This window comes from Dicentrarchus labrax, unplaced genomic scaffold, assembly GCF_905237075.1.
Source record: "Dicentrarchus labrax unplaced genomic scaffold, dlabrax2021, whole genome shotgun sequence".
NCBI classification, from domain to species: domain Eukaryota; kingdom Metazoa; phylum Chordata; class Actinopteri; family Moronidae; genus Dicentrarchus; species Dicentrarchus labrax.
Window position 1 is genome coordinate 957786 of NW_026136712.1, and position 12432 is coordinate 970217.

The window sequence follows — 12432 nt, forward strand, 5'->3', positions numbered from 1 at the left end:
TCTTTTTCGTAACCAAAAAAGACCAGTCCCTCCACCCTTGCATTGATTATCGAGGGCTTAATGACATCACCCTCAAGAATAAGTACCCTCTCCCTCTCATTGATCCGGCATTTGAACCCATTCATAAGGCTAAAGTGTTCACGAAATTAGACCTCTGGAACGCATACCATCTTGTCAGGATCAGAGAGGGAGACGAGTGGAAAACCGCCTTTAACACCCCTTTAGGCCACTTTGAATATTTGGTGATGCCCTTTGTTTTGACCAATGCGCCAGCCGTGTTCCAGGCTTTGGTCAATGACGTGCTGAGAGACATGCTGAACAGGTTCCTGTTCGTTTATTTAGATGACATACTCATCTTTTCTCAGTCTCAGGAGGAACACGTTCAGCATGTCCGGCAGGTTCTCCAGAGACTCCTTGAGAACAAGCTCTATGTTAAAGCCGAAAAATGAGAGTTTCACGTGACATCCATGACTTTCCTGGGGTTTATTATTGAGCGGGGGCAGGTTAAAGCAGACCCAGCCAAGATTCAGGCCGTGGCTGACTGGCCTAGACCAACCTCTTGCAAACAGTTGCAGCGCTTCCTGGGGTTTGCTAACTTTTACCGCCGCTTTAATAGAGATTATAGCAAGGTAGCAGCCCCCCTGACTAAGCTCACCTCAGTGAGAGCACCGTTCACCTGGCCCCCTGTAGCAGAAACAGCTTTTCTAGCCCTGAAAGAGTTGTTTACGTCTGCCCCGGTGCTGCATCATCCGGACCCCTCCCTCCAGTTCGTGGTGGAGGTGGATGCCTCGGACACTGGCATTGGGGCAGTACTCTCCCAGCGATCCCCCAAGGACCAGAAGCTGCACCCCTGTGCCTTCCTCTCCAGACGCCTGTCCCCTGCAAAGAGAAACTACGATGTTGGGAATCGTGAGCTGCTGGCGGTGGTGGTAGCCCTTCAGGAGTGGAGGCATTGGGTGGAGGGCGCTGCATCGTGTGGACAGACCATAAAAAACTGTCATGGCTCTGCTCCCCTCCTGCTCCCTTTGCTCCTCCTCCTTCCGCGTGTGTGTCTGATGAGGGTACGGCCTCTATTCACCTCACCTGTGTGCTGTCTCACCTGCGCTCAATCAATTCATCAGCCTCAGCCTTCAAGAACCCCGGTCTTCCTTCCATTCATCGCCAGATTGTTCAGCTAACTTGGTGGTAACTTTCGTGGCTCCCTTCAGTGTTTAGCTTTCACCTATATGTCCTCTATGTGATCTCCTGCGCTGGCTCCTCCGTCTAACCATTTCTCTCCTGTGCTCCAGGAACCCTCGTGTGCAGTCCAATTTCCAGAGTCAGCTCTCCTGTCCCTCCGTGTCTCCGGTCTCTCTTGCCATTTCACCTGTCTGTTCCTGCCGTGGCCGCCCCTCATCCCCCCCAGTGTGTGTGTGTGGAATAAAGACCTTTAAACCGTCCATCTTGTCTGTGTGTCTGCTCTTGGGTTCAGTCAACTAGCCCTGACACTCACCTGGCAAACTAATGAAGACAAACCTGTCTGAGATTGATGGCAGTGATCTAAACAGATATGAGAAGCAGCACAATTGAAAACTTTCATTGAAAATCAAAAAGTCAAATGTTTTTTTAATTGAAATCATATTTGCATAATTTGGAACACAGTGTATATAGTCTTAAGTTACCTAGCTAATGTTAGCAAAACACTAGATAACTAGCAAGCTCATCTATCAATCGTTAGCTAGTTAGTTAGCTAACTAGGTAGCTAATCTACATTAATTGTTTGCTAACATCATATAGAGGTGTGCTATAAAAAATAGCAAGAATGTGTCAAAGAGTATTTAAGCATTTAAGTAAAGTAATATTTCCATTAGTATTTGATTTGAAAACTTTTCCTTTGTGGTGCATTTAAGCACAGGATTTACAAAACATAAGTTAGGTGTTTGAAAGTATTGCATTTAAAGGTCCAGTGTGTAGGATTTAGTGGCATCTAGCTGTTTTTAGTGTAAAATGTGCTAGCAGTTCTCTGACATCTTTGTATTAGATAGAACCACTGTAGTGAATGCAGAGAGACAAAATGAATCTTATTTTACGGGGGAAAAAATAAAATGCTACACAGCTTGGAAAGCAGAGTAGATTCTGTACTCTTTTTCTCTCTCCTTTTATTTCTGTGGTTTTCTCCGCTTCCTCCGTCTCCACCCTTCACCTCTCTCATGGCAACAAAGTGGTAGGGTTTATAAAAGTACTGCCTTCAATAACACTACTTCACTAGCTATTACAATGATTTACTTTGGACCATGTTCAGGCCCAAGGATCTAATTGAAAGCAAGCTAGTTTCAAACCTCTTTCAACACTGTGTTGTAAATTCACTACAATGGTCACAAAGTTAGACGAAAATGGCCTTGGCCGTGCAAAGTTTTGTCTCCACTGGGTGATGGTGAACAATGGAGGGAAGCAGACGCTCTTTAGAATGAGGAGAGGAGGCAAAGTTCAAAAAAGTTCATTCACATCGTTCGAGGGCTGGACCAGCAGGGATAGGATGGCCGGACATAAAGGTGTCAGCTACAATTTACTATTACAATTTGGCCATTAAGCTGAACCTCTTATCAACAGTGACTTACAATAAGTACAACAGTTCAGCATTTGTGGATCCAATAATCGCAAGTAGCACAGTAATAAACAAGGGCCAGGGACAACAGCACAATGCTAAGAAGTCGACGTTGAGTGGAGGGAGGCTGGGTGTAAATCAGAAGGGCACCAGAAAGAGAAACAACTTGTGAAAGAGGCTAAAGCACATCTGCCAGAAAAGCTACCAACAGCCTGCAGAAACACTGGCTCTCATTTTCCAAGCTAAAGGAAGACTTTTATAGAGTTTTGCATGCAAAAGGTTTCAGAATCAGAATCAGAATTGGGTTTATTGCCAAATTGCCCCAAAAAAGTTTTTACACGTACAAGGACTTTGCCTTGGTGCGTTAGTGCATAAAAATCAAGTACTTTAAAATAAATAAAGATAAAGATAGAAAGATCTAAAACGGTACAGGAAAACTATTTACAATTTGCAGGATAGAAAAACCAACAGGAGTGCATTACTGTAATGCATATATACAGGTTAGGTTTAAGAGTCAATGTCATTGGGGTTCCGGGCCTTGTTAATGAGACCAGCTGCAGACGGAAAGAAACTCTTCCTGTGGCGTGAGGTTTTGGTCCTGATGGCCTCCTACCAGAGGGAAGTGTTTGCTGATGCTCAGCTTGAGGTCCTGGGTAATGATGGTACCCAGGAAGCGGAAGGACTCCACAGAGTCGACTGGGGAGTCACACAGGATGATGGGGGCGGGTGAGGCTGGTTTCTTTCTTAAGTCCACAATCATCTCCACTGTTTTTGGAGCGTTTAGCTCCAGGTTGTTCTGGCTGTACCAGGTCACCAGATGGTCAATCTCTCATCTGTAGGGAGATCCATGAGATGACTCAGAGATGAGCCCAATGAGGGTGGTGTCATCCGCAAACTTCAGGAGCCTGACGCAATTTCACGATTAGACTGACAACACTTAAGACAGCTTTCACTGTCAGTCCGTGTATTTACATCCACTTACATAACCAGGTAATCAGAGACAATTTACATGCCCTGTAGTGACCTGGTTCCTGTCTATATAGATGGCTTATCGCAGCAGATGACCACTGACCTCATCTTAGAACCATGGTTGCTTACTGATTTTAACCGTATTGGTTGGTCAGTCCTGACTTTTTTCTTTGTTTTTGGCTGTGTGTTAGTGTTGAAACATACTGAGGAGGCTTAGGAGGCTTTTTTTAAGAAATAATTTTTCCAGGACCTTTCCAGGGAGTATTCCAGGAGTTTTTCTTGACAATACAGGACAGCGCTAAAAAACAGTACTTATAATGTACCGGTATATACCCAGTATTGACACATTTAACCCCAGTTTTATTCATCCTTGTTTAATGTTGCAGGGTTCATTATGAAGTGTCTCAGGTTCATTACAGGCAGGTGGTCACTATGTGAGTACATTTGAGCATTCCAGTGCATTGGGTTAGTGTGAACACTGTGAACACTTTTGAAAGTGGTCTTGAGTACAGTTCATGTGTACTAGGGTATGGTTTACATCAGTTGTGAAAACCATCAAACATGTAAGTGGACTGCCATTTAGATCATATCTTTTGTTGTTCCTCTTTAGTTCTGCAAACAAAGAAACAAAGAAAAACAGTTGGAGGCAGTCACTTCCCAGAGTTCATGGCAGGATATGACTGGTAGTTTGTTGGACCAATAGAAGAGTAGCGGAGTCATACCACACAGTTTCCCTGCCGTCCATTTACTGTACTGTACCTGTTTGTTTCAAGCATACTGAACATTTTCCCCACCCAGATCATGTGATCATCAGCTGATCTCTTTACAAGTTATACACTCATTATTCCAACAAAGCAGCCTATTTTAACACCTTCAACAGTAATCCATTAACTGTTATCCTAAATGTAAAGAACATTGAGCCTTCAGTAAACATGTATCCATGCTACTGGCCTACTTCCACTGTTCAACTAGAGGTCTACACTGGTTCAGTGCCCTGAAACTGAAATGATCAGTATGAACTCTGTTTCACCCTCTGTCTGCTCATTTGCCAGGGTCATCAGTCCTCTGCTTTCTCCTCCTTCTATGGATTACAGATTTCTGTCCTATTGTCCCTTCTCCTCACAACTTATTTATTTTGTAAGGATAATGGAATGTGTGTAAAATATGTGTGTTTGTTTGTGTGGACCACCCACTATCTGTGTACAGAGCAAATACATTAGGTGTCATCAGCAAACTTTATCTGGTGTTTTCAAATAAACCATAGAGGGCTGCTGTCAGTCACACAGATCATTAATTACTTCTTTGAAGCCTTCTGTTTTCATTATAGTCTCTGTTTATTAATTAATGTGTTAAAACAAAGTTGTGATTTCAGATTAACATGAGTATTGTGCCTGTACAGAGACTAAAACCAAATTTATACTCGGTGACAGACAGTGGCAATTTTCAGCTGTAGAGTTTTGGTCTCTATAGCTATGGTCCCTGTTCATGACAGCTGTACATGGGGTGATTGACAGTGGGAACTGTTGGGTCTCTGTAAATAATTTTTTAAGGAGTACGATCTAGACCTGCATTATTTTGAAAAGTGTCCTGAGATCATTTCTGTTATGATTTGGTGCTATACAAATAAAATTGAATTTCAGTTCAATCACAAATTACATTAAGGTTTATTTTATTACATCATATTGAGGCAAAGTTATGCCAAATTAAGTGAGTGACAGGTGGGTGTTGTTTTTTTTTTAAAGTATTTTTTGGGGCTTTTATTGCCTTTAGATACAGCTGAAGATAGACATGAAAAGGGGGACAGTGAGAGGGGATGACACGCAGCAAAGGGCCGCAGGTCGGACCCGAACCCTGGGCCGCTGCAGCAAGGACTCAGACGCCAGCTCCACCCACTGAGCTAAGCAGGCGCCCAGGTGGGTGTTTTTAGTAACCAGGCTTCATGCTTGCGACAGCCAACCACACTTTTTAGGTGCATTTGTATTGTTAAGATGCAAAATGTTACTAGGATCCTAAGTTCCCTTAATTGATTAACTTCCTACAATCAGATTCTGAAAAATAATTCATAGGGCATTGTTACCTCACAAAAAATAAACCAGCATAAACAGCAATTTACATAACTTTGCAAAGTTAATCTTTAATTATTTTTGCTAAAAACATCTGGTTGACCTAAGTGAACCTTAGGGCCCACTTTGGACAGCCTTTCATTTAAGTTTAACTCTTTCACATAAATGAAATACAAAGAAAAAAAACACCACAACACAAGATTCTCCACAAAACATTTTGATTAAATAATAAAAAGCCCATACAATATAACATAAGTCACTTAAATAAGTTGGGGTAAGATACAAAAGTTATATAAACAGACTCTACATTACATATATACATAATCCTATAGATACACCTCAGAGCTGATTAAAGTGTTCCATGTATGTGTATAGTGCCTCTGGTTTAGTTTGTTCATATCTTTAAAAAATATATATACACAAATCCAATGTATTAACATCATAATATAAAATGTAAAATACCTTCTTAAGTCATCTACAATATTTACAATTTGATATTCCATAAAATCCACATTGATATAAGTCCAAAATATCAGAATTGCTAGCTTGGTTTATATGTAAATGCAGACTTTGAGCTGTTTCCTAGAGCATGAGCGCTACCAAAAACTCCCCAAGCACCTTGATTATACTGTAGTTCCCCTGTGGATAAGGGGGATAAAAACACAGATGATTTGAGACTTTTGGGAAACCTGACACTTCACTCTACACTGCTTTTAGGAAACACAACCCTTCGTCATCTCACTTTAATTTTGCACATAGCTGGTGAACTTGGTTGGCAGATTGTCCACAGGATAGACAGTAGGTCCGGTTTTCATGGTGGGTGGCCCATTTAAAAGAGTCCAGTGACACTTTGTGACCACTTCCACCAGGAAGATCTTTAACAGGACCTTGGCAAACTCCTTCCCCACACACATCCTGGAGCCCCCTCCGAACGGGATGTACTGGAACCTGGAGGAGTCGGTGGAGGGTTTAGTCATGAAGCGCTCTGGCTGGAAGTCTTCCTTGTTGGGGAAGATCTCTGCCACATCATGGGTGTCACAGATGCTGTAGATAACATTCCAGCCTTTGGGAATCTGGTAACCCTGAAATGGTGAGGGGAAATGATCAGTAAGCAGGTTTGATACAAGACAAAAATCAATGTTTCTTCTTGTTCCTGCAGTGTGATGTTTCATGCAGAATTATGTGCACATTCATCTGTTACAGTGGAAAGTCTCTGTGCTCACAGAAAATCTGATTTTAAGAGTTTTAATCCTGGTCCAACATGCAACTTAAATCCACCAGTGCACATATACTGAGAATGAACATTACAGGGAAGTAGGAGACATCTTGTGTCCAGCAGGAAAACTTTAAAAATTAACATTTGGATATTCATAAATTCTATAAAAAGGAGTAGATGTCTTTTTAAGCATTTTAATGTGAAAACTATACATTTTTGCAAACAAAAACATCTCAAAACACACAGTATTGTTCCAAGCAGACTATTTGTTTTATGTCTTAATACATGTCTGGAGGGGATCTTTAACTTACATTGAGCTCAAAGGTCTTGAGGGCCACTCTGAAGCCTCCTGGAACAGGAGGGTTGATCCTCAAAGTCTCTTTAATGACACAGCAGGTGTATTTCAACTGTTCCAATGACTCAATGTTCAAATTCTGGAGGTCTATCCCCTGCTCCTCCTGAAGACAGATACAAATAGGTGGGTAAGGAGAGGCACAGAACAGTATTAACTAAAGTTTCATCATAGTTGGAGAAGAATTGGAATCAAACCATTATGGGTGATGCTACAAACTAAAAACAATCTATCCATACTTCACTTGTTAACTGTGGGTTAGTTCATTACCTCTGCTGGCCTTACAGGTTCAGACAAGCCTGGTTATCCAGTAAATAATCAAAGCAGACTGGGGAAAACCCCCATATATGCTGTTTATGTGAGCAGCTCAGAACTGTTCACCTGACCTGGCTTCATGATCCGGCTCCAGATCAGGGTTTAACATGTTTGTCTTTACTGAGTAAGCTTTGATAACTATCTCTATGACAAGATACTCAGTCCATTTACTAGAGCTCCAACAAATGGTCAATGAATTGATTAGTTGTCAACTATTAAATGAAGCTCCAACAATTTTGATGAAAAATTTTCAAATTCTCCAATTTCAGCCTTTTAGTCCTCTGACAGAACTGAATATCTTTTTGTGGACAAAACAAAACATTATAGGATGTCACCTTGGGCGTTGGGAAACATTGATCAACATCAAATTCTGATATTTTATGAACCAAAAAAACTGAATAATTGAGAAAAGGATCGCCAGATTAATCCATGATGCAAAAAATCGTTAGTTACAAGCCTACCCTCCAGGGTTTTCCACCATATCTCATGGTCTTCCTCCACAGACAGTTTGCTCAGTGGTCATGGAGAATGTCATCACAAGAGCCAAGTATGACAACTGAGAACTTTAATTGCTGAGCATGACCATGAAATGTAGTTGAAAGCTCATGAAACAATAATAAGTAGGCTTTGAGTTTTTTTGCAAGGTCAAGAATGGCCTTTTCCATCCCTAGCTTAATGATATAATATGACTGTTCATTGCATCAGACTGTCGGTTATATTGATTGCATAAAGACGCAACTGCAGCACCTGCTTACTTATAGAATTAAAGTTTACCTTGTCCATTAGTTCCTGCCTCAGTCGATCCACAACTTCAGGGTTCAGGCCCAGGAACATGACCAGAGAGGTTGCAGTACTGGCTGTGGTTTCATGACCTCCAAACAACAGCTCTGTGGCAGATTCCTTAATGGCCTGGAAACAAAAATGTAGACAGGTTTAGTTCAGGGCCCAACTAACACAATGGTTTATAAGAAGGACTTTGTCGTTTTATGAAGTAGATGAGAGATGTGACTGTGTGACTACCTGCATGCTGAAGGGTTCCCCGTTCTTTTTGCTGCTGTCTATGAGCTGCTGCAGAGCATCTCTGTGTTTGGACCCTCTGTCCGACTCCTGCACCTTCTTCTTGATGTTCTCTTCTATCTTGGAGTGGATAAAGTTCCTTGCCTTCAGACCCTGGAGGACAGGAAGACAGGAGGAGCAGGGAGGGACGGAGGATGGTGGGTTGGGAGAGATGACAAATGAAGATGAATAAGACAGGCAGCTATTGACTTCCATTTATTCAGTTACAGTATGAAAATCTAGATTCACTTTACTGCAAAATTCTTCTACTATGCAGTCATTAGTTTATTTACCAATCCATACCATAGTATAATAGTCATGCATCTAAGCATGTCTCCTCACGGTTCACTTTGACATTTGATCCACATGTATAAAGCTTTTTGCATGGTAAATGGACCTGTACTTGTATAGCGCCTTTCTAGTCTTCCGACCACTCAAAGCACTTTTACACTACTTGCCACATGCATTTCACTCAGTGATGGCAAAGGCCATTGAACAGAAATGCATACACATTCACACACCGATACACAGCACTGAGAGCAATTTGGGGTTCAGTATCTTGCTCAAGGATACTTCGACATGTGAGGGGAGGAGCCGGGGATCGAACCAACAACCTTCTGATTAGTGGACGTCCCGCTCTGCCTCTGAGACACAGCCGCCCCTGCATGCATGGCAATTATCTGTTTCATGCTTACCCTGTAGAGTCCGCTGAAGGGCACGTCGATGGGCAGAGAGAACAGATTCTTGATCATTTCCTCAAAAGCTTCCACCAGCTCCTGCTCATTGGTCTTGATCTGCTCTGGCTCAAAGCCCAGGAGTATCCTCATGGCTATGCGGAACATCAGACGCTTCATCTCTGGATAGACCAGCACACAGGAGTCCTTGGCCAGCCACTCCTTCACTGCAGCCTGTACCTCCTCCTGGATGACGGGGATGTAGAGCTCCAGAGCCTCCCTGGAGAAGGCCCGCATTATGGCCTGGAGAAGGAAAGAAGGGAGGTTAGGTAAATGAAAACAAAAGATTTCTAAATAAATGACTTACAAGTTACTTTTTGGAGTAGATCTTATGTTAGTAGTTTGCCTGTAATTCAGTTCTTAAAGTTTATTTTTCTTAAGCAAATTAAACAGTAAAAATATATTTCAACCTGTTTCAAGTGCAAATACTACTTTGCTAAGTCTTAGTTTTCTTCATTGTAGTGCAGGAACCTACATTACTCTACAGACACTCATTTCTAGAAAACACTTAAAGCGGATTTTTATCCGACACACTGGCAGATTTTTTTCACTTGTTTTAAGAAAAATATGGATCCAAATTAAGGATCCAATGGTCATAAATGATAAGGCTGCACAATCGATACGACCATTTATTATTTAATTACTTGAAATAGTTACAGCAATAATGCTAGATGTTGTGCTTTGTATTATAAATGAAGCAAGATCAAGCTGGCCAGAGGAAGAAAACAACAAAGGAAACTAACTACAGGCTGAGACATTTATCTACTCAGTAGCAGGGGTCGATCTAGAGAAATATACATGAGATGTCCAGAGGGTGGAATGGAGACTTTAAAGGGTGGTAGAAATATATGCTAATTTAATCACAGACAATCACATATATCTATATTTGCTTGGAAAGCCCCCAGATGAAGAACTCTTAGTCTAAAATGTGGCCATAACAGACCATTCAATGAATTTATGTTAACATGTATTTTTTTATTAATTTAAATTAATGTTAGTGTTACTTAACAGGATTTGACACCCAACTGGGTAGCTACCACCCCATGCAACCCCTCTAAACCCGCCCCTGTTACTGCGCAAACGAGAACTCAAAATTAGATTTAAACCACTGAAGTAAAGCCAGGAGGGTTTCACATGAATTATCTTACCTTTTTCTTGGTCTTGTGTTGGGCTCCGTGCACGTTGGATAAAGTGTCGGAGCCCAGGATGGTGCGCACAGAGGCGGGCCACTGCACGGACACCAGCCTGTGCTCCCCCAGCAGAATCTGCCTGACGTTATCCGCTCCCGTTACGCGCACCGTGGGGTTTCCGAAGAGGTGTGTGCGGTAGATGTAACCGTACTTCTGCCGCTTCATCCGAAGGAACTTTCTCCTCTGCAAACATTGACACACTTATGTAAACCAATGCAAAATGATAACGACACACAGCTCAATCAATACACACAGACAGAGCAAAAACCGATCAATAAAAATCGATATGTAGGCTATTGAGTTTAAAATGTATCTCTACTTTGACATAATCAAAGAATATGTCGAAATCTTAACAATTAAATTAGGCAGTGTCAGAATGGTAGATTTAAATTAAAACTTCTTCCAGTGAAATAGATCTTTAACCTGTGAGCGCCTCATGGAAGCGCACAAAGTTGAAATCTGTTTGTTTACCAAGATTAAATCAGCTGAAAGCCATGAAAAAAAAGTGCAAATCTCATTTCCTAGCGCCTGGAGCATCCCACTGATGTCAGGCATCAGACAGTGTTTCCGTGTGTTTACCTGGAGGATGAGCTGCAGCGTCTCTCCAATGAAAGGTAAGCCCATGGATCCGGGGGGCAGCGGGCTGGAGCAGCTCGGGTCTCTGCCTCGGATCATGTAAACCTCCCACAGCTTCACTGCGACTAGAAACAGCAAGACGGGAAGCACGATTGTGCAGAGGAAGGTAGCCAGTAGTGTGCTCAGAGCCATGTTTGCAGTGACAGGCGGTTGCAGGAGCGGTGCAGCTCAGGTGAAGCTCTGTCAGCGACAGAGGCTCCGGGCTGCTCATCCTGCGCTTTTATAGGCTGCCAAGACCGCGGGCAGCCTGTTACCTTCTCCTCCCTCAGATAAATTAGTTCACTCAAAGTTCATCTTTAATTGTGGGTGTCGCTCGGCCCCGCCTCCGGCCTGTACTGGCTGCCTTGCTTCGCCATTTGTTCCAAGGGCCGCATCTTTAATCCCTACCTCCTGTTGCACGCAGACAATCCGCGGCGGATTTCACTGAGAAAAGGTGATGGTTCCCTCCGAGACAATGGCAGTGCGTCCCAAGACGCCTTTGTTGCCAATAAGGCAGCTAGTTTACACACTCATTACCTTGGCTTAAGCCCCGCTTGTAGGATCAGTAATCATGCCTGCAGGGCGGCCCGCATTCAAGAGCAAAAAGCTTTTAAGCAGCACATTTTCAGCTGCTTCAGAAAATGGAAAAGAGGTCGAAGAATGTCTTAATCCCTCTCCCTGTGGCTCTCACTGCTGCCACTCAAAGTTTATTCATTCATTCATTTCCTATTATTTTATAGGCTGTCCCTGCACCAGTCGCACTCTATCATTTGATTTAGATGCATTTGAACCTGTTTACAGGTTTCACCATGTGGAGCTGAAATGATTCAACCTGTCTACCTGATCCTGCCCTCTTAGGGCCACATATTTAAATTTTAAAGGGTCAAACTTCTGAGTTTAAATCGGAATAAAGAATTTAAATAAATGTTTCAGATATGGCCCCAATCCCCTTCCTTCTTGCCTTCACGATGTTTCAGTGTAACAATGCGGCCGGGAACCTCAGCTCTGCCCCCTGCTTGACTCACAGTTTCTATCAATCTGCTTGCAGATTGAACCTCTTCCTAATCTACAGACTTTAACCTGCTTTCTCCCCCGTGTGTGTGTGTGTGTGTGTGTGTGTGTGTGTTATAAAAATGATATCTCTCTCAGCGGGTTCAAACTTGGGTCAGCAAAGACAGGCGGAGGGACGCGCGCACACACGCACGCACGCATATGGAACGCAAGGTTATCCCCGGGCTACGCCGCATGAGAAGTAAACACCGAGGAGAGAAGGCGCTCATCAGCCGAGTCACCACATCCTCGCTCCGCATTTGGACTCTTGTGTTTTTTACGACCTGC

General features: G+C 42.7%; 1 protein-coding gene across 1 annotated transcript; it reads right to left on the minus strand.

Annotated features, from left to right (window-relative positions):
- Nucleotides 1–5667: 5667 nt before the first annotated feature.
- Nucleotides 5668–11762, minus strand: LOC127373066 (cytochrome P450 26A1). Its single transcript, XM_051417154.1, has 7 exons — nt 11059–11762; nt 10438–10662; nt 9251–9532; nt 8520–8669; nt 8274–8408; nt 7144–7290; nt 5668–6698 (listed from the first exon to the last, which is right to left on the minus strand). The coding sequence occupies exons 1-7, from the start codon at nt 11245–11247 to the stop codon at nt 6360–6362; spliced, it is 1467 nt and encodes a 488-aa protein (XP_051273114.1). The 5' UTR covers nt 11248–11762; the 3' UTR covers nt 5668–6359.
- Nucleotides 11763–12432: the final 670 nt, after the last annotated feature.

Coding starts and splice junctions, on each gene's coding strand:
- LOC127373066 (XM_051417154.1), bottom strand. CDS start 11,247: ATGGCTCTGAGCACACTACTGGCTACCTTCCTCTGCACAATCGTGCTT. Junction 8,409..8,519: donor GGGAACCCTTCAGCATGCAG/GTAGTCACACAG, acceptor TTTTGTTTCCAG/GCCATTAAGGAATCTGCCAC. Junction 6,699..7,143: donor TCAAGACCTTTGAGCTCAAT/GTAAGTTAAAGA, acceptor TCACCATTTCAG/GGTTACCAGATTCCCAAAGG.